The sequence below is a fragment of the Seriola lalandi genome, unplaced genomic scaffold (genome assembly GCF_002814215.2).
Source record: "Seriola lalandi dorsalis isolate HSWRI2012SDOR001 ecotype SW California unplaced genomic scaffold, Sedor1 jcf7180002054758, whole genome shotgun sequence".
NCBI classification, from domain to species: domain Eukaryota; kingdom Metazoa; phylum Chordata; class Actinopteri; order Carangiformes; family Carangidae; genus Seriola; species Seriola lalandi.
The window spans coordinates 570,615-590,462 of NW_019525311.1; the positions used below are offsets into that span (position 1 = coordinate 570,615).

Consider the following 19,848-nt stretch of genomic DNA (forward strand, 5'->3'; position numbering starts at 1 on the left):
ATGAAGATGAGCAAATGCCTGAACCGCCTGCTCTTCCCATTATTAGATATACAACTCATCTTCGAGTCCACAGCTTAAACTACAAAAAACATGTTTTTATCGAATAGCTTCAGATTGGTCTCATTTAACACATACAGTATTTCCATTACGTGCACACACATACACAAACACTCTCAAACACATACATCAGTCTTATTTAATTTGTTTTTTTTAAACCTCTGTGGCCTCAGACCCATTTTCACATCGTAGCACTGATCCTCGATATCCGCTGTCATGTCTCATCTCCTGTGACGAGTCACCTGCTCACATTCATTAAGGTGGTCTCCTGTGCATCACCTCGAGCAACTCTGTCTCACACCTCTTCAGCTGATTACAAAAAAACTCCACCACTTAAATCTCACAAAGACAAAGACGGAAGTCCTGAATTACAGCAGCTCTTACTGATGTAACTGAAAAGCCTTATACTTGTGCTCTTGTAGTTAAATCCTGAATTATGTGAAGGAAACCAACTGTAAGTAGAAACTGTTGTAGCTTAGTTATGGAAGGTTTAAGCAGGCTATGACCTTTTTAAACTTATGTGAATGTTCCATGTACTTTAATTAACCCAAATAATTGTCCCATTTGTCCGAGAAGAATTATTATTTTACTCTAGCTAATTAGAACAAAGCTCCAATGGAAATTTCTGCTGACCTTTAACCTTATGTGAATAAAAATGTGAGACACATTAAAACTCTCCTGCTTTCCTGAGAAAACGTGACCTAGGCTGTATCCCATTTGTCAAATACTGCAAGTGCAAATGAGGAAAGATTAATTTAGAAGATATGTAAGGCTATATCTCAAAAGAAATATCTTTCAAAGATTGCAGATTGCAAATTGCCAAGGTACAATGTATGTTAAAAGGACAAGAAATACACTATTATAGTGGCAATTATAACTGACCAAGATATGTTCAAAGTATTCATATGGTTGACTGGTTTCATTATGCAGAGCTACAGACATATTCCGGCATAAACAGAGGCCATGTATTAATATTGCACTCCATTTCCAAATGCTAATAGGTTCTCGTGTGGTTTCCATTCCTGTAGTGTGCTTCAGTGGCAGTGAAGATCATCACAGTTGTGTCTTGTTTTCTGTGTCACATCTCTCAATGACCTCTCCAAACTTGGCCTGGGTCATCCCTCTTGTATGACAGTGGTGGGTTTTGGTGTGGTAAAGCATTGAGACAACACTGAAGTGACAGAAAAGGTGGACCATCAAGTAGGCCTGTTTAAATGATTAGTCAAGTGGACAAGACTGTTTGACATTTCATGTAGTGGGTAGATTGAGGGCTTAAAATATATGTGAATGCATAGCAACAAAAGGAAGGTGGACTTGTGCTCTGGGCTTCATTAGTGCTTTGTCAGGTGTTGTTTTGTCTTGAACGTGTCACTTCTTCACTTGCATGGCGGAGGTGTGTCAGCTCACCCATCACTAAGCAGCATGGGAGTGAAAGCTGTAAAGCTAGCATAGAGAAATACATTAACATCCCCATCAAAGCCCCGCAGATACACACATTTTGTGCTACATGCAGTAAAAATGGGATTGTGGTCCAGAGCTGTCAGATGAACAGCAGCTCTTGTAGCAGTGTACATAAGCATACTGTCAAGTGCATTTTTATCCCTCCGCACCAGCGACAGTCATAGCCAGAGGCATATTGTTTTTGGGTTATCCGTCCATCAGTCCCATTCTCGTGGACGTGATATCTCAGTAATGCCTTGGTGGGACTTCTTCAAATTTGGCACAAACATTCACTAGGATGCAAGGATGAACTGATTAGATTTTAGTGGCTAAAGGTCAAAGGTCAAGGTTGTTGTGACCTCACGAAACATGGTTTTGGCCATGTGAACACAATATCTCGAGAACTCTTCAAGGGAATCCCTTCACATTTGGCACAAATGTCCACTGGGACTCAAGAATGAACTGATTAGATTTTGGTGGTCAATGGTCAAGGTCAGTTTGACCGCACTAAACACTTTTTTAGTCATAACTCAAGACTTCACACAGCAATTATGAGAAAACTTCACACTTCGATAAACAGGGATATAATCTGTTTAAGTGGCTGTGGCAGAAAAACCGCGAGGCCGCAATTCTAGTTTGTTATTATATTTAGATGGAGACATGAATTACAAACATTCTTTGAAAAAAATGTTAATTTCTTTCTTACCTGTGTCTCATAATTGAAATACAGACAGTTTCTGAAACATTGCAAACTAATCTTAAACATTTTGACATACAGTATATAAGACATGTTTGTAAAATATCTGCTCTCTTTCTATCAATGGTACAGGCCATCCACTCAGTCAGCTGGCATCATGAAGGGAAGCAGTTTATGTGCAGTCACTCAGACGGCAGTCTGACGCTGTGGAACCTCAGAAACACCACCAAGCCATTCCAGGTCACCTTCCCTCACGGTAAGATGCACACCCACACATAATTTTTTTTTTAATTACTAAATAAAATTAGGTTTTGATATTCCCAAGAAAACTGGGTCTTTGAGTTGTTAGCTAATATTGATGACAGAAATAGAACACACTGCACATGAGGATAAACCTCTAATTTGTTGGATTAATTTTAGAATTAATTCATATTTCACAGGTTGATGGGGTGAGTTTCAAACAGTTATAGAGCATGTGGCCATAAAGGAACTGTATCTTTTTGTTTATTTTAGTTCTGGGTTGTAGAATTGCAAATGTTTGTATTTATGTGAGTGTAAAAATGGTTAAACCTTTAAACTAAAACAAAATCAATTTTATGCAAAATCATATCATATGGCATTGTGAGTATTACAGTGTGCAAAACTATTTCAGTGACATTGTTTAGACATGAAACAGACACAGTTGATATACCTTTAAGTGCTACCTCACCTCTGTGAGTCGCTTAGAATAGTAAAAGAAAGGGATTTGTCTCTTTGGGATGCATCATAATTAAATAAACATTGTCATCAAATTTCTTGGGCCACTCCTGGTTTTCAAGGGATTGTTGCACAACGCAACTGGCTGTGTAAAGTATTACTCAACCCAAGCTCATTGTCAAGTATCAGCACATTTACAAATGTGACAAACGCAAATCTGAAAGTCACTGTAATATGTGATGCGGGTCATTGCCATGTCATATGAGAATGCTGGTTTGAATGATTTCTACGCCATATGTAATACTAAGTAGTCTTCCTCTGACTACTTTTCCTTCTGTTTCTTTCCTACTCTGGTGCGGGTTGTGTCTTGGCAGGGCACCGTTATGTTGTCAGATCTCTGGTGACGAATAGTTCCTCACTGTGACTTGTTATCTGTGGTCTCAGGCAAAATCACAAAACAGGAAGGCAAGAGGGAAGGACGTGGGCGATGAATGTTAGGGACAGGGCAGCAAGCCTCTAAACATGGTTAAATTCCAGCAGATAGTTTATGTGCCAGATATTTGTCAGATACTACGTATTACACAGGGTGAGAGTGAAATGAAGGGGAAGGAATGTGATAGAGGGAGCTGAAAATGAATAGAGGTGAATTTAGGCTCTGAAAACAGAAGAGTGAACAGTGCGCTCCCTCCGTTCTATTAATAAATAAATGAACTAATTCTGACAGCACATAGCAAGTCAAGCGTCACGCTATGACACCCATCACTTCTGTGATTTAAATGCCTTCATGCACACATTGACTTTGTATTGTCTCATTTGTTTTTGCTTTATGCTTCACTTGCTGGACACTGTGGTCACTGGTTGTGCTCAGATGTTGTGATGTAAGCTAGAGGAAGACTGGAGGCCTGCTGCCCAACATGCTGGAGGGGAGATCTTCACCAACAACATAAAATAATTGTATTACCTCTGCATATTTCAGTAACAACACTGGCAAGGGCACTTCAAAGCCATTAGCCACAGCATTCATCCAGCAGCCTGCATTACTTTTTTGTATTATAAGCTTTTAGAGACATTTGAAAGAGGATTTTCATCACGACAATAAATCTGCAACAGCACTGTTTTGGATTGATTTAATAGATATATATACAGTCAGAGATAGAGATAGGCAGGGATTCTTGCAAATGAGGAGAGAGAAAATATGAAGTTAACGACATGTAGTAGCGGTCTAGGCCTATAGCAGCGTAACTGTTGGGGTAGGGCTCACCTGAGCCTGCCTTAACTATAAGCTTTATCAAGGAGGAAAGTTTTAAGCCTAATCTTAAATGTAGAGAGGATGTTGACCTCAACCCAAACTGGGAGCTATTGGGACATCCTGATAATAAAGAATTACAGTAGTCCTGTTTGGAGGTAACAAATGCATGGACTAGTTTTTCAGCTATTGAGACAGGATACTTCTAGTTATTGCAATATTGCGCAGGTGGAAAGGTAATGGCATCCAAAGTAACTATATTATCAGATAATGTATTATGTATGTATCTGAGGATGTACAATAACTCAAGTTTTGTTTGAATTAAGAAGTAAAAAATAAATTCTGGTCACCCCAGCCTTTATGTCTTTAAGATGTGCCTGAAGTTTGACGACCCGATTACTTTCATCTGGCTTCGTCAATAAATACAGCTGGGTGTCATCTGTGTAACAGTGGAAATGTATGTGGTGCTTCCTGATAATATTGCCTAAAGGAAGCATATATAGGGTGAAAAGTATCATTATTAGCACAGAAGCCTGTGGAACTCCATAACTAACTTTTGTGTGCATGGAAGAGTCTTTATTAACATGAACAAACTGGACTCTATCTGATAAGTATGACTTAAACAAGCCTAGTGCGGTTCCTTTAATCCCAATGAAATGTTGCAGTCTCTGTAATAAAATCTTGTGATCAATGGCATCGAATGCAGCACTAAGATCTAATAAGACAAGTATAGAGACCGCTGTCTGAGGCTATGAGAAGATCATTGATAACTTTCACAGGAGCTGTTTCTGTTCTATGATGGACTCTGAATCGTGATTTAAAATTGAACATTTTCAAGTATAGCATTCCTATGCAAATAATCACATAACTGGTTTGCAACTTTTTTGAGGATTTTAGAAATAAAGGGGAGGTTGGACATGAGTCTGTAATTGTCTAAAACATCTGGATCAAGACTAAAACTAAATAATAAAAAAATAATTAAATAATTAAAAGCCTGTGGTACATACCCTGTTAATAAAGATACACTGATCAGATCTAATATAGAAGTGTTGATTAATGGAAAGATATCCTTGAACAGCCTAGTTGAAATGGGGTGTAGAAGACAAGTTGATGTTTTTGATGCATAAACTGTTGAAGTTGGCTCAGAGAGATCTACAGGAGAGAAGCTGTCTAAATATCAATCTGGTGTTACAGTTGATTGCAGGGCTACTGTACTGGACAATAGAATGTCTGTATCAGTTCTCGGTTACAATTTTATTTTCAAAGAAGCACGTAAAGTCATTACTACTGAGAGTTGAAGGAATAGACGGCTCAATAGAGCTGTGACTGTGTCTCCTTGGCTACAGTGCTAAAGAGATATGTGGGGTTGTTCTTATTTTGTCCTATTAATGATAAATAATAAGAGGTTCTGGCATTATAGGGGGGTTTTTTGTGTGTTTAGTAATGAAATTCTTCTAGATTGGTGGAACGCCACTTCCTCTCTAGCTTTTGTGAAGCTGGCTTTAGAGAACGGTTTTGTGAATTGTACCAGGGAGCTAGACCCCTCTGATTCACTACCTTCTTTTTGAGAGGGGCAACAGTGTCAAGTGTTGCACGCAGTGAGGCTGCAGCACTATCAACAAGATCGTCAAAATATGTGGGTGTAAAGTCGAGATAGCTGTTCTCCATTGTATTGACACGTGGCACTGGACTAAATAACAGTGGGATTTCTTTAAATTTAGTTAAAGCATTATCAGATAGACACCTGCTGTAATGGAATTTTTTCCCAAAAGCTTTATAATCCATATCTGTGAACTTGTTAATGAAAAATAGCCAGCCAAAAAAGGGTTTTGGGGAAATACTGTTAAATGTTCCTGTCAGAACATGGTGGGTGAGGGTGTGATTAAAACTGTGAGTTGATTCATTTACATAATGTACATGTTGATGTTACATCATGTTTTTTCACATCCACTTTCCATTGTATTGAAAAGTAAAGAGGAAGTTCAGCATAGATATATGATGCATGTAGCATGAGGACTATAATAGAAATTACTATATTCCAGTTCATAAAAGCAGTAATGGAAAAACTCCTAGTTTCTTTTATGTTTTCAGAAAGTGCTGGGGGTTTGTTTGCTGCATTATGTCCTTTAGGTAAAACCCAAGGTCCCACTGCCTTCCAGCTAAGGGACATTCTCTTTATATCAAAGGCAAATCATTTCATTATGTGAATCAGGTGGAAAATAAACTCTTTAATGCTCTAACTCTGATGAGTCTTCCACTCGGCCCTTCCCTGAAAAGAACAACAGTAGAAAAGAAAAACAGTAATCAGAAAGTGCAGCGGGGATGGGAACAAAAACATTTTTTTCCCAAGTAGAGCTGTTGTGGAACTATGTCATGGTCGCTTTTGTAATGAGACATATTAGTCTCTAATATAACTTTATGATTACAGCTGTGGAGGATAGGGTTTGTGAGCCTGGAGTTGTGCATTGGTCCTTTGAATAAAGCTATTGAAGTAGTTATGCTGAATATAATGAAAGGCCTGAAATGGAGAAAAAAAGATTAGCAGAACACACAATAACAGTTGCAGACGAATGCAAAGTTTCCCATTTTCCGCCTATGTGCTTATCATAAGTAAATTGAATTGTCACACAGAAAAAGAACTGACTCGAGTCAAATAATGCACAAAAAGTAAGCTGATAGACTGCTTGAAATGTGCGTTGGTTATAGAAGAGCTGAGAGGATGAAAAAGACATAGAGATTTTTATAGTAAACTGTAATATTGTGTTTAAATATTGTACATTTTTTTTGCTCTTTTCTCTTCAGGAAAGATACAGAAGGATGGGAGGAAGGAATCATGTAAACCAATACTCAAAGTGGAGTACAAGACCTCAAGGAACAGGTGTGTGTTTTATAAACAAACATTCAGATAAAAATTTCAGTCACTTTTTCTGATGACTATAAATTGTGATTCGAACGCGATTATGACAAGTCTTATGAAGTTATTCTTCATCCTGTGGTTATTTTATAATGGAGTGGATTAACAAGAGTTGTTTATGGTAGTCTAGCTGGTGATAATCATAAGCCACCAACAGAAGCATGAGCAGTTATGTTTGGGGAATGATTGAGTGATTACACAGAATACACTGTGCTTTTAAACTCTAGTATGTGCATGAAAACAGCAAACTAGCATAACTCCTGGAGTACAAGTACAAAGATAATGAAACACTTAACATCTATACATCTGTAATTAATGCAGCTTCAGTTCACTTCACTGTGGAATCTTTTTATTTCAGCCTGAAGATGTTATATGCAATAAATTCCATCTTCTGGACTCAAATGTAGAACTCAGTTCACAAGTATGGTTTAATGTCAAAGTGATCAGGAAAGGAGGTTGGACTGGCGAGGCAGTAGAGGAGAAGGACAGGCAGCTACGAGGTGGATCAGGCTGGAGTAGTGGAAGGTGGCAGGGCAGACAGTGTACAGGGAAGAGAAGCCAGGTTTGCAGACAATGGCAGAGTGTGCTGGGTAATGCAGGAGCACACGGAGGCAGGCAGTGACGAACCAGAGGCACAGGCAAACAGTAAATTTAACAGGGTTCAGGAAACAACTAGAAATGAACTCACATGACGAGACTGAGAATTTAGCCGCAGCGCTGCTGTAAGGTGAACAGCCTTTCGGCGTGAATGGCGTGAAGAGCCAGGATATACTGTATATACACTGCAGCAGCCTGTTAAAGTGATGAGGGGATGAGGCACGGGTGCGTAGGAGAATTGGCAGGAGCAGTAATGAAGAAGCCACGCCCAGCACGTACACACACACACACACACACACACACACGCACACGCACACACACGCCTAGTTAAAGATTCATCCATTGAGTTATTTCATTCATTTGGTGAGCTACTTCTTCATAGCTCTGAGAATGAACATCGTTTATTTTTTTCTTCTCTATTTTTATTTTAATTTGTCAGTGGCTTATCATAAGGGGCTTATAAACAGATTGAAAGCCATATAAGTTTCATAAATAATTTAACTGACCGATTTATTGATTTATGAATTCGTTCTTTCATTTATTTGATCATTGTAGCTGATTTGATCAATGCTAGTAGCAGTTTCAGCTACTAGCATTGATCAGACTCAGAGAAACACTTCCTAAAGCCCTGTTCTCCCTCCACAACAGTGAGCCTTTTGTTGTCTTCTCTGGTGGCCTTTCGTATGATAAGGCTGGACGACGACCAACATTAACCATCATGCACGGCAAAGCCATCACTGTGCTTGAGATGGACTATCCTATTGTAGAGTTCATGGTGCTCTGCGATACTCCTTACAACAACGGTAAGTGCATACAATGACAATGACAATGACAAAACCCAGTGTCACATATTTTCTGGGTTCAGCTCAGTGGTTTCCGCAGAAAGATTTAGTTTTGACATACACACCTCAGACTTTTTTGCTGCCATACTAATAAAATGGAATCTTATGGAAATTGGGAATGGAAAATTACTGTGATATAATCAAAACACAAACCAAAAACTAAAAAGTCACAAATCCGCAGGCATCTGGTTAAAAGAACACAAATGTAAATTCCAGAGAAGGTGTTATTTTCTGTGATTGAAGTTGCCCCCATTTTGAGGTATCCCTCAGTCCTTAAAACTTCGACTAGTTGACAAACTCACCAGGTCGTATGACAAGATTTATTGCTTTTTAGGACATTCCTCGAAGACTTTTCTGCCCTATCTGTAGATGATTTTAAGATATTCTTTTGTTATGCAGCATGTGGAATATTTTTTCAGTACTGCAGGATGAAGGATTCTGGAAATGTCTTCAAATCAAACACCCTAGTCTTTTCAAAGTTTGGTTTATACTTTTCTGTGATCTTCTCATATCTGTGACTTCAATTTAATCAGCAGTACAATCAACCGACAAATGTAAAAATTGATCATATTAAGAGCACAAAGTAGTAGTTTTTGGGTAGAATTTTTTTCTTGAGTGCCATAAAGAGTGCAGTAGATAATATATTATCCTAAGAAGACTATTCAAATGTGAGGTTGTGATTGATGTAAATATGGATTAAGCATTACCCTTTTTATTTTGGTTTCGTATCTTACAGAGGTCCAGGAACCTTATGCAGTGGTGGTGCTTCTGGAGAAAGACTTGATTGTGGTGGATCTGACACAGAGCAAGTATGTGTTTCACTACCACCTTCCAGCAGCTAAGCTACATGTGACTGATAATGAAATGATAGTGATATTATCTCATGAGATGATATGGCCCGGTATCACTTCAGGGAAAACACAATATATACCTTTCATCCATAAGCCAAATCCTGTCATAGTCTACAACAAAATGAAAGGGTGAACAGACTAATCGGTGTCATTCATATCTATACTTCAGGGAGAAACAGAGGTTAGATGTTGTCATGCCACTTCATGGCTATCATGGTGCTAATGCTATCACTTCAGTTAGATTAATTTATTATCTCTACTGGAAGAAATTAAGATGAAGGTGAAAGGTGATATGTTGTGCAGGTTTGACAGATGAACACCTAACGCTAGGGAATACATTTGAATGGCACTTGTGTATAAATTAGGTCATTTAGTTAATTAGGTTACCTAATTGAAGTTGTTAGATAGAAATATCCTCTGATAATATGTCCAGATTGTGTACCATGCCAGCTCATTGATTAGCTGTTAATTATGTTTAAGATGTTCATTATAAATTAGTGAGTGGCATGCACCTAGAGCTTGTAGATTTGACAGTTAATACAATTGCTAGTTTATAGCAAGTATCTTCACACTAATATTCATAAAGTATAAAGTTTAGTGTCTAGGTTTGGTATTTGTTATGTCATTTATGTGATTGGAGTAGTATTGCAGTAGCACAGCCATATTTTCATGCAAGCTCATAGCTGTGCTATTTTTACCTCACCTGCAACCTCATGACAAAGCAGATAAAGCAGAGGATATGTAAAGAGATGATATTGCAAAATGTCATACCTTTTAGTCATGCTGACCCTGTAAATCAGTGTTTAATGTTTGATGAATTTTATACCAAGAGATTTTAAAAAAAGTATGTGACCCCAATTGGTTATTTTCCAGGTTTTATCAAATTAAAAACAATCCACTATACATCAAATGTTCTGTTATCTCTTTAATGTTATTTCATGATAACATCAACTTTCTTTTCTGCCTCTTCTGCCATGTATCTTGCAGCTTCCCTGTTTTTGAGAACCCTTATCCCATGGACGTCCATGAGTCTCCAGTAACCTGCACAGCCTATTTTGCAGAGTGTCCACCTGACATTATCCCCATCCTCTACTCTATAGGAGCTAAACACAAGAAGACCGGCTACAGCCAAAAGGTAGGGAAGGGGAAATATAAGGGAGGAATACCATTCTATTCTTACACACATTATTGTGTGTTTTGGAATATTTGCCTTTTTTGCCAGGTTCGATCTTGTTTGATCATTAATTATTTTTAAGATATTTGAGCATATTGCAAAGGTTTGAATAAAAAAAAAAAATAAACAACTTCCCTGTACATTGTTGACCGATATTATAATATAATATAATAATGGTGCTTGTATAAAGGTCTGCCTGTTCACCCCCACTGCTTTGGTACTTTGATAAGAAAGAAAACATTTCGTATTCTTCTGGTCTCTCAAGGTTACTAACATTAAACTGCAAAGTGAATGTTATTCAACATTTAAGAAAATCCAGCTTCTGTCCAATAGGATTTTTGTGTGTTGTGGAATAAAATGAAATCTTCTGAATAGAGCCCATGGAGAGGAAAAGAAAAGATGATTTGATGTGGTTTTCAAAATAATCAACAATCTCTGTCTGTAACCATATCAGGAGTGGCCAGTCAGTGGAGGAACATGGACGTTAGGCTCTCACACCTACCCAGAGATCATCATCACAGGGTAAGCCAGAAATACTGACAGAAATATTTTGAAAGTACGGACAGAGCTTTTATAAAAAAAAAGTCCAAATACTTGTGAACCATTAACACAAGTTTCTGGAGAAAATATAATGTGCCAAGCATCCATCACAATTCTGCATTTCCAGTATGTTTCTCTCACACCGTGACAGGACCAGCTGACTGCGATTAATATCTTGTGTTTATAAGTTTGATTTGGATCTGTGCCAACCTCAGCACAGTCAGCACAGAGCAGCCTGGGGCCATGCTGTAATGTATGGGGTTGGCAGAGATGTTAACCTGTTCTGAGGCATTCACACTGGGTGGTGTCTGCCTCTGGGTAACACTTACAGATATCAGCAGCGATCCAACTACATGAGGCCTATATAAAGATGTTTTCACTGTACTACAGAGTATGAAAAATTCTTTGTTAATAGTGTTTCTATTGTCCCAGAGGTCTTGCATAGATTCCTACACAGTGTAACATTTAACTGCCAGGCTTTTAAGATAACTTCTAAGATCGCTGAAATACGTGCCCATGTTTTCCTTTAATCCTCCCTGTTCAGACTTGGTATTAACATGTGTCTCAGGTGCTCTGATCACAAGTGGACAGTTGGAAGTACAGGTGTGAACACACCCAAGACTCATTGAGGATGCATTTGAGATCCGATCACTCAGACCACATTCAGAGGTGGCCTGTGTCACATGCGCTCACATTCTTTTTAGCAGTGTGACCGCAAATGAATCCTGGGCCACACTGAAGGACCACCTACTCAACTGATGTCCTCTGCTACATACTAATTAGTCCCACCACAGTTTTAGAATGAACCAAAAATAGTTGACTATTTCGAATGGCGAAAATCTTATTTCAATGTAGAGTTGTGAGCAGTGCAATGATTACTGCTTCTCCTCCTCTCTCCCTCTCTCTCTCTCTCTCTCTCTCTCTCTCTCACACACACATACAAACACACTGACAACTAACATGACACTAAAAATAACAATGTATGTTTATTTGCATATAAAGTGAGGAAGTGAGATCCGATCACAAGTGGTCACTTGAGACATGTGTAGAGATGCATTTCATTGCCTCGTGTGAACTGGCGTATTTAGAGCTTTCCACTTTTGATCAGATCACCCAAGATGAATGTTAATGCCGGGTCTGAACAGGGCTTTAGAGTTCTTACACTAACACTGCCCAAAAGACTAAAGAAAAATCTTCTTTCTCTTTGCTCAGACATGCAGACGGGTCAATTAAGTTTTGGGACGCATCTGCAAGTAAGTCTTCTCTCTAAACTCTTTATTCTTGCTTTCTCATTGTCTCTTGCCTATAATGAAGTGATATATTTTGTTCAACTCAGGCTTTTTTTTACACAGCATGCTATGATAAACAATATACTGTATTTTCATGAATTCCACGATAAGTCATTTCAGATTTGCCACGGGCTCTGACCTCAAAGCAAATCAATTGCACCATGGTGATATGAGATGCTCCACAATAAATTAGGCACATTGGCCTTTGTCATTTTCACAGATGGCTACACCCTAAAAAAACCTGAATGTAAATGTGTGATTTTCTTAAAATATCAAAGACTTTTACTTAGGTTGCATTATATTTGGCATTACTTTCTTAATATAAATTGATTGCTAGTGGGACTAGCTTATCCTAGCCTAACCCTAACTGAACCTAACTGTGTTCCGACTAACCATCCCAGCCTACAGCTATCGTATCTTGGCATGCTAGTTTGCTAACATACTAAAGTTATGTGATATTAATATATTAGAACACAATATATTCTTAGATGTAAAGTAATATGTTGGTATTCACACAACGACATATGAAATCTTTTTTTTTTACTTTTCTTATTCATTCCTACTTTCTTACTATCTATTTTTGCCATGAAATAGCCCCAACTATCTTGGATCAATAAATCCTTAAAGTTAACTGTGCACAAACAGGAAGGGCATTTTCAAACACTTTTGCTGTTTTTCTTCTTAAAGGCACAGCACAGTTTTGTGTGACATATGAGGGGGAAATGGAATATAAATCAGAGAATCGTTATGATAAACACTTTCCCCTTAGTCTCATTACTTATCTAATGCCTTTTATACAGCTGTGCCAATTACAGATGCGCATGGTGAAAATGATTCACCAAAAGACCAAAACCAAGAAGTAATTATCTTATGACCAAGTTTGTGTAGACATCATTCAATAAAACTCATCCACTCATGCCACAAAACTCCCCATCTGTCATCCAAAAACAATACAATAATATCATACTGCTGCACTGGGAAACCTATTGGGTTTCCACGACTGGCAGTGTCAGTTTTCTCAGTGTACTCATGTTGCCATTTATATTATGTTTGGCATTAACAATATGTTCACCAAAATCTCTCTAACCAGTCACACTGCAGATGTTGTACAAGCTGAAGACCTCCAAAGTCTTCGAGAAGCCAAAGCCCGGTGAGGGCCGGGCTGCCGAGTTGGTGGAGGAAGACCCCTTTGCTATTCAGATGGTCAGCTGGTGCCCTCAGAGTCGCATCTTCTGTGTGGTTGGCATCTCAGCCCACATTATCCTGTATCGATTCAGCAAATATGATGCCAACACTCAGATAGTGGTGAGTGAAATGCGAATCAACACAAAAGGGTTTGCATCCTGCTGGATTGGTGCATTATACGGGAATGCATGTGGTTGCAGTTCACTGTAGTAGTCACATGGTTAGTATAGTTAATGTGACTGACCGCTATTATGATAGCGTACCATAGGTACTAAAGATGAATCCATATTTCTGTATCTGTGTCATCCTCAGTCATTAGAAGTACGCCTGCAGTGTGAGCAGGAGGATGTTATCTCTCCATCGGAGAATGAAAACAATCCCTGCTTCTCAGAGCCCAGCTCCCACTCACCACAAACCCACCACCAGCACCCAGCAAGCCCAAGCAGCGGAACACCAGAGGGTCTCAAAGACAGCATCCCCTGCCTCAAGTAAGACCTCTTCATACACATCGTACTGTGGGTTCACGACATCAGATGGAAGCAAATATGATCAATTGATGTGTCCTGTAGTGTGCAGGGAATATTCAGCGTGCTATCAACCAACAACAGAACATTGACCCACCTCTTTTAAGAAATCTTTTTTTTTTTTTTTTTTATTTAGTAGATAAATATAAAGATGAATAAATAGATAAATGTTATATAAGTAAACACTGAACATGAACGGTCTTCTGTTGATTTTTAAAATCTTTTTTTTGTTGTTGTCTGTCCGTCTCAGGGTGAAGGACCGGGTGGTGCGGGTCCCCCCTGGCTACCAGGCAGAGCTGGTCATCCAGCTGCTGTGGGTAGATGGAGAACCTCCGCAACAGATAACCAGCCTGGACATCAACTCTGCCTATGGCCTGTAATTTTTTGCATTTTTCATAAATTATCCATAGTACTAATCAGTTCAATGTCTTTGTTAGTCTGCACTCATAACAGCAATCTCTGTTATAGTTTACAGGTGTATGCACAAATGAATTATAATTGTCATGGTGTAGTGGTACATGGACAATTGTTCAGCTTTACAGTGCTGTCATAACAGCATTATTGGAAGTGAAGTAGATTGTGGAAACTTCACCAAAATTACACCTGAGGGATCAAGAATTGTGGATTATTATAGAAATAGTTTAGTAAACAGGTTAACCAACTGTATAATGTTGCAACATGACCATAGCTGTTTCAAATTGTTCTGACATACAGAAATGATGGATAAGGTTCGAGGTGAAGAACGCCCCAACAAAGTCAGTTTTTTTCTGTCAGGACACATACAGAATGAATGTGTGCATTATATGCATATATAGTAGTTAATATATCCTGAACACGAGGTTAGAACAGTATTTGCTGTTTCCTGTGAGTAGGTTTCAGTTTTCCTGGCATTCAACACCAATCAGAAAAAACACACAATTCATTCTGAGATCATAGCTATAACAGTGAATACACTAAGTGAAGGTCAGGTTGGTATCAACACAACCAGCGAGGTGCAAGGACACCTTTTGTCTTATTTCCTCTTTCGTTTGTTTTATAACATGCTTTATTGTCATATTTCTTAAAGTAACTTATGTTGACTTAAGTAATGGTTGACATTTTTATATATTTCAATAATATTATTATTACAATATGGTATATTGCTGTGGAAGAGAAATTCAATGACTTCCTGAGGTCAATGATTTAAGACCACCCGTATGATTTTGCTGTGAATAGAAGCTCTGTTTGCAGAAACCAATAAAATCACAGCCCTGTTTTTGAAAAGCTCTTTGGGTCAAGGCAGGGCCGACATTTGCTTCTTTCCACTGAAGCTATTCACAGCTTGAATAGAAATGCCTACACTGATTTCTTTTGTTATATTCTTTTTTGCTTCCATCACACATCCTTATGAAAACACACACACTCTCATTTTGACTCATATAAAAGGAAAAGATTTGTTTCTTTGTACTTCACAACAGTACATGACATATTTGACTCATAATACCGATTGTTGTTATAAGCAAAAAACACTGACATCTGTCAAGTGGTGACAGTGCACATAATATAATAGACAAAAAAAAACATCAAATTGTAACATGGTAATGAACATCAACATAAAAACACATGACATGAAAGCTGAAAACTCCACATGACAATTTTTAACAACAATAAATCACTCACATATTAATGTCTTTTCTCATGACTAAAGTCACAATAAAGACGCAAGGCTGCCTCCTCTGGTCATCTTCATCATGGCATGAACATCTACACCAAAGGATTAGTTTGATGATGTTTATTCCAAGTCTTACAAAAATGTTTTGTACCATTTATGAATGCGCATAATCCATAAAGAGACCTCAAGAAACGTATTACTTTGTTGTAGCATCTGAGTGGGAATACCCTCGTCTCTGCATAATGTATGTCAAGTTAATGAAGCTTTGGATATTCTGAAATTGCAAGTTAAAAAGGGGGAAAATGTTTAACGTTGCTATTATTCTTTATATGACCATTATATCAGAGATCACACATGTTTTTTTTGTCCATCACTTTTCTTCAGCTGTTGAGCCTCTAATTTCATTACAGACAATTTCATCTCTGCTGTTTGTGCTGTAAGGCTCACACTATGTTTAAATGTCACTTATACTGGAAGGGTGGTAATCGTTGTCTTGAAATCGTTGTTTTCATAGGGTACATGACAAAAGCCCTGTCCATTCACTTGGTAAAATTTCCAAATTGGAGACAACACTGTGGATGCTGTTGTCACAATCTGAACCATCTGACCACGTGACAGTAATATAAACTGAGCCAGACATCTGCTTGTTGGATGTGGGAGAACAGTGATGGACTGGGCAGCGGAAAACTGTGTTCCATCTATGTTTTTGCTTCACTTATTTTGTCATTTGTCAATTGCTGTATTGAAAGGCCACTATAGGAGTCATTTGTTGTGAATATTGTCTAATTCTGGTCAGTGCCAGATCAACTGGAACATCTTTTGCACACAGATAAATATAAAAATGACTGCCAACAAGTTTCTTTTGATTAGTCAAGCAAGAGGCTGTACAGAGGCTCATTGGAAATCTGGAATTCATTTTCAAAAACAGCAGCACTAGCACTGTGAGATACAGACACTCCGTGTGAGATTAAATAATTATATGAAAATGTCGCAGTTAATTTGACAGTGAATGATTGTGCTACATGTTGCACCTTTAATGATATTGAGAATAACCTGGTGAAATGAATCTGCGAACAGTGAAAATGTCCTCCATTTAAATTCATATGTGTGTGTGTGTGTGTGTGTCTGTGTCTGTGTCTGTGCATGTGCCTCCTTGCTGTGTGTGTGTGTGTGTCCAGTTTGGCATTTGGGAACTGTAACGGCCTAGCAATAGTGGACTACTTGCAGAAAACTATCCTGTTGTGTATGTCAACACTGGATCTGTATGGAGCTGCTGACCCCTACCAGCGCCTTACCCGCTCCCCCCGCCGGAATAGACAGTCCACCTCAGGTAGCACACACACGTCTTGGATCCTGCCACACACATACATGTACACAACTAATACTCACTGTGCATTCACACAAAAAGGTGCCAAAAGCGTAGTCATTACATACAAATTACTGTGTCTTACTGTCTCATCTATTTTCTATTCTCCTGTCCTCTTCTCTTTTTTTTATCTCTACTCTTTCTCTTTTCCTTTTCTTCTGTCTCCTACCTCTGTAACTCTACTTCCTTCTAAGACTCGACTGATCAATCAGGCAAATCTGTTCATGATCTGAAATCAAAGATGAGGGTGGTGTAATTACATTCGCAGTATACTTGATCAGTACCACGGCTGTTAAACTCTTAACTAAATCGAAGTTGGTGAGAAGTAACTGAGTATACTTTTACTCAAGTACAGCACATTTTTCAGGTACTTGTAGAACATGTACCTCAGACCTCTACTTGAGTATTTCTGTTTTCTGCAAAATTATACTTAAACACAGAGAAAAAATATTTTACTCTTTAATCCACTAGTTTTATCTGACAGTTAAAAGACTTGTTACTTTAAAGTTTGCATACACATTATTTTACATACCAAGAATATAATGAGTCTATAAAATATTATGCATTCTTGCATGTATGATGCATACAGTAAAATTATGGCCAATAATATAATAGTTCAACTTAGCTTTATCTCCATCATCTATAATGTGCTTGGTCATTTTGCTGCTCCATGTTTAATGAGGCATGTTTTTTCTGATAATATTTATCAATTTATACTTAATTTGTACATTTTACAAGATTTTTAATCTGAACACAATACTCTGAATACAATATAGAATATATAATAATATAACACTCTGAAAGGACAATGCTGCATAACAGGTACATTACCTTTGATATTTAAGTATATTATGCTTCTTTTGTCTCTTTTTAGGTCATTTTTACCTTGAACAAAGTGTTTTCACATGCTAAAATAAAAGATTGAAAAGAAAGAGAAAAGCCTAGGTTTAGGTTTGGTTTAAGCCTAAGGTTAGTTTTATTGTCAGATATAAATTATCTATCAGAGGCTTTTCCACTCTGATACAAAAAATATATATTTTGAAGTGTTTTGGCCTGAGTTAATATGAAAAGGGTGAACTTAAGAGACATTGACTATTGGCACAAAATACAGTGTGTAATCCCAAAAATAGTGCAACAACAACATCTAGTTGAATTCAAGAATGGAAATAATTGTATCAGCATTCAAAAGCCGGCATCAGTCCAACTCTGTTTCTTCCCTCTCCTCTCTTTGCTCCTTTTCTGTCACACTATGACAAACAAAGACAAAAACACTCGTCCATCTCAGTATGCCTGTCACAGATCTGCACTATGATATGGAGTGCATGTTAACAGGCTGTATGTCATTCCACGTCGGCATTTTTATGCATGTTATCATTTGATTTCTCTGTCCTTTCTGTTTTTAGTCCTGCTTGAGCGTAGATCTGTAGTCAAAAGCCACAGAGGTCTTGTTGTACTTCCTGACCCCTGCCTCCCTTTTTTCTGCTACTGTTCTTGGCTGGTGATGGTCTCTCCTCAGGCTGCCTCTTATTTATACTAACACACAGTATGAATATTCAACCCCACCACACAGAAGTTATCGTGTACAAAGCACAATTTAATTTGATTTTATGTGTCTAAGGCCCTTTAAGCAATTTAAAGTACTGAATTTTTGTGGCTGAAAATGCTTTACAGGTATTCAGGATTTGTGTGAAGGTTAATATTAAGTTAGATGATGGGATGGATGATTTTGAGCTTTAGAGCCAACTCTTTTCATTTGCTGTTGCATAAGTGCTTTTATTGACCACCACAGCACTTATCATTACCAACTTCCTCTTTTTTCAGTCTTCCTGTGTTAGGTCTTTAAAATCAATTTTATGATGGAAGAAAAAATAAAAACAGGCAACTGTGCCCTTTTTCTGTACCCCAGGTGGTGGTGGTAAGATATTGAGCACTTGCTTTTCTGGAGTTAATATATCGCCCGAGACAGAACTTCAAAAACATAGTCAAAAGACTAAGAGCCGCCCGCTGGTCTCTTCTGCTTTTGTTATATTCCAACTTGTGAGAAAATAGTTTCCTGTCCTTTCCACAACATTTTTAGCTGTTATCACCACACATATGTGTATTCTATATATACCTGTCAGTTAAATGTAGTTATTCATGTCATTAAATGATGCTTAGTTATTGATCATTTTAGGTGTGTTTGTCCAGTTATAGTGTAGTACATAATTAACACCAGCCTTCATATGTTAGGACAGTAGGTCTATGGCAAATACAGTAGCATATGAACAAAATGAAATGTAAACAAATTATTTGATACAGCAAGAGTTTGATGTTACTTTGTAAGTAATCACATGTTCCCTGTTAACACAGTAGTTTACTTCTTTTGCAAATGACCAATCACGTCAGCGTTTCCATGGTTTGCAGGACTAGCGGGTATTTCTTGTCTGTCCTCCCCTGACACTAACTCGGTTACTGCTTGCACTCATTTTCTTTTCCACTCTAAGCCTGTGTGTTCTTCTCTCTCCCCCTTCCCTCCCTTTTCCTTCCCTCCCTTCCCTACATCCTAAACTGGTATAACTCCATTCCTTCCCCATGCATCCTTCCTCTCATACTTAACTTTCCACCATAACCTTTTTTCTTTCATTTCTCTCCTTTCTACCTACTGCCCCACACCACTTATACACCTTTGCTACCTTTCTCTCTTTTCCCACCTTCTTGTCCTCTCTCATTTCTCTTTGCCCTGAATCTCCACCTACACTCCTACTCTCCATCCTTTCCACCACTCCTCCTTTTCCTCTCA

At 38.1% G+C, this 19,848-nt stretch overlaps 1 protein-coding gene across 2 annotated transcripts in view; it reads left to right on the forward strand.

Annotated features, from left to right (window-relative positions):
- The window catches only part of stxbp5l (syntaxin binding protein 5L), a 135,705-nt gene that overhangs the window by 86,153 nt on the left and 29,704 nt on the right, over nucleotides 1-19,848 (forward strand). For both annotated transcript variants that reach the window (XM_087178941.1, XM_023424892.2), the window contains exons 8-18: nucleotides 2,327-2,450; nucleotides 6,939-7,014; nucleotides 8,296-8,450; nucleotides 9,226-9,298; nucleotides 10,328-10,475; nucleotides 10,969-11,036; nucleotides 12,267-12,307; nucleotides 13,434-13,648; nucleotides 13,841-14,016; nucleotides 14,303-14,428; nucleotides 16,882-17,033. In XM_087178941.1, coding sequence (XP_087035067.1) covers nucleotides 2,327-2,450; nucleotides 6,939-7,014; nucleotides 8,296-8,450; nucleotides 9,226-9,298; nucleotides 10,328-10,475; nucleotides 10,969-11,036; nucleotides 12,267-12,307; nucleotides 13,434-13,648; nucleotides 13,841-14,016; nucleotides 14,303-14,428; nucleotides 16,882-17,033 — 1,354 coding nt within the window. The remainder of the gene's footprint in view (nucleotides 1-2,326; nucleotides 2,451-6,938; nucleotides 7,015-8,295; nucleotides 8,451-9,225; nucleotides 9,299-10,327; nucleotides 10,476-10,968; nucleotides 11,037-12,266; nucleotides 12,308-13,433; nucleotides 13,649-13,840; nucleotides 14,017-14,302; nucleotides 14,429-16,881; nucleotides 17,034-19,848) is intronic.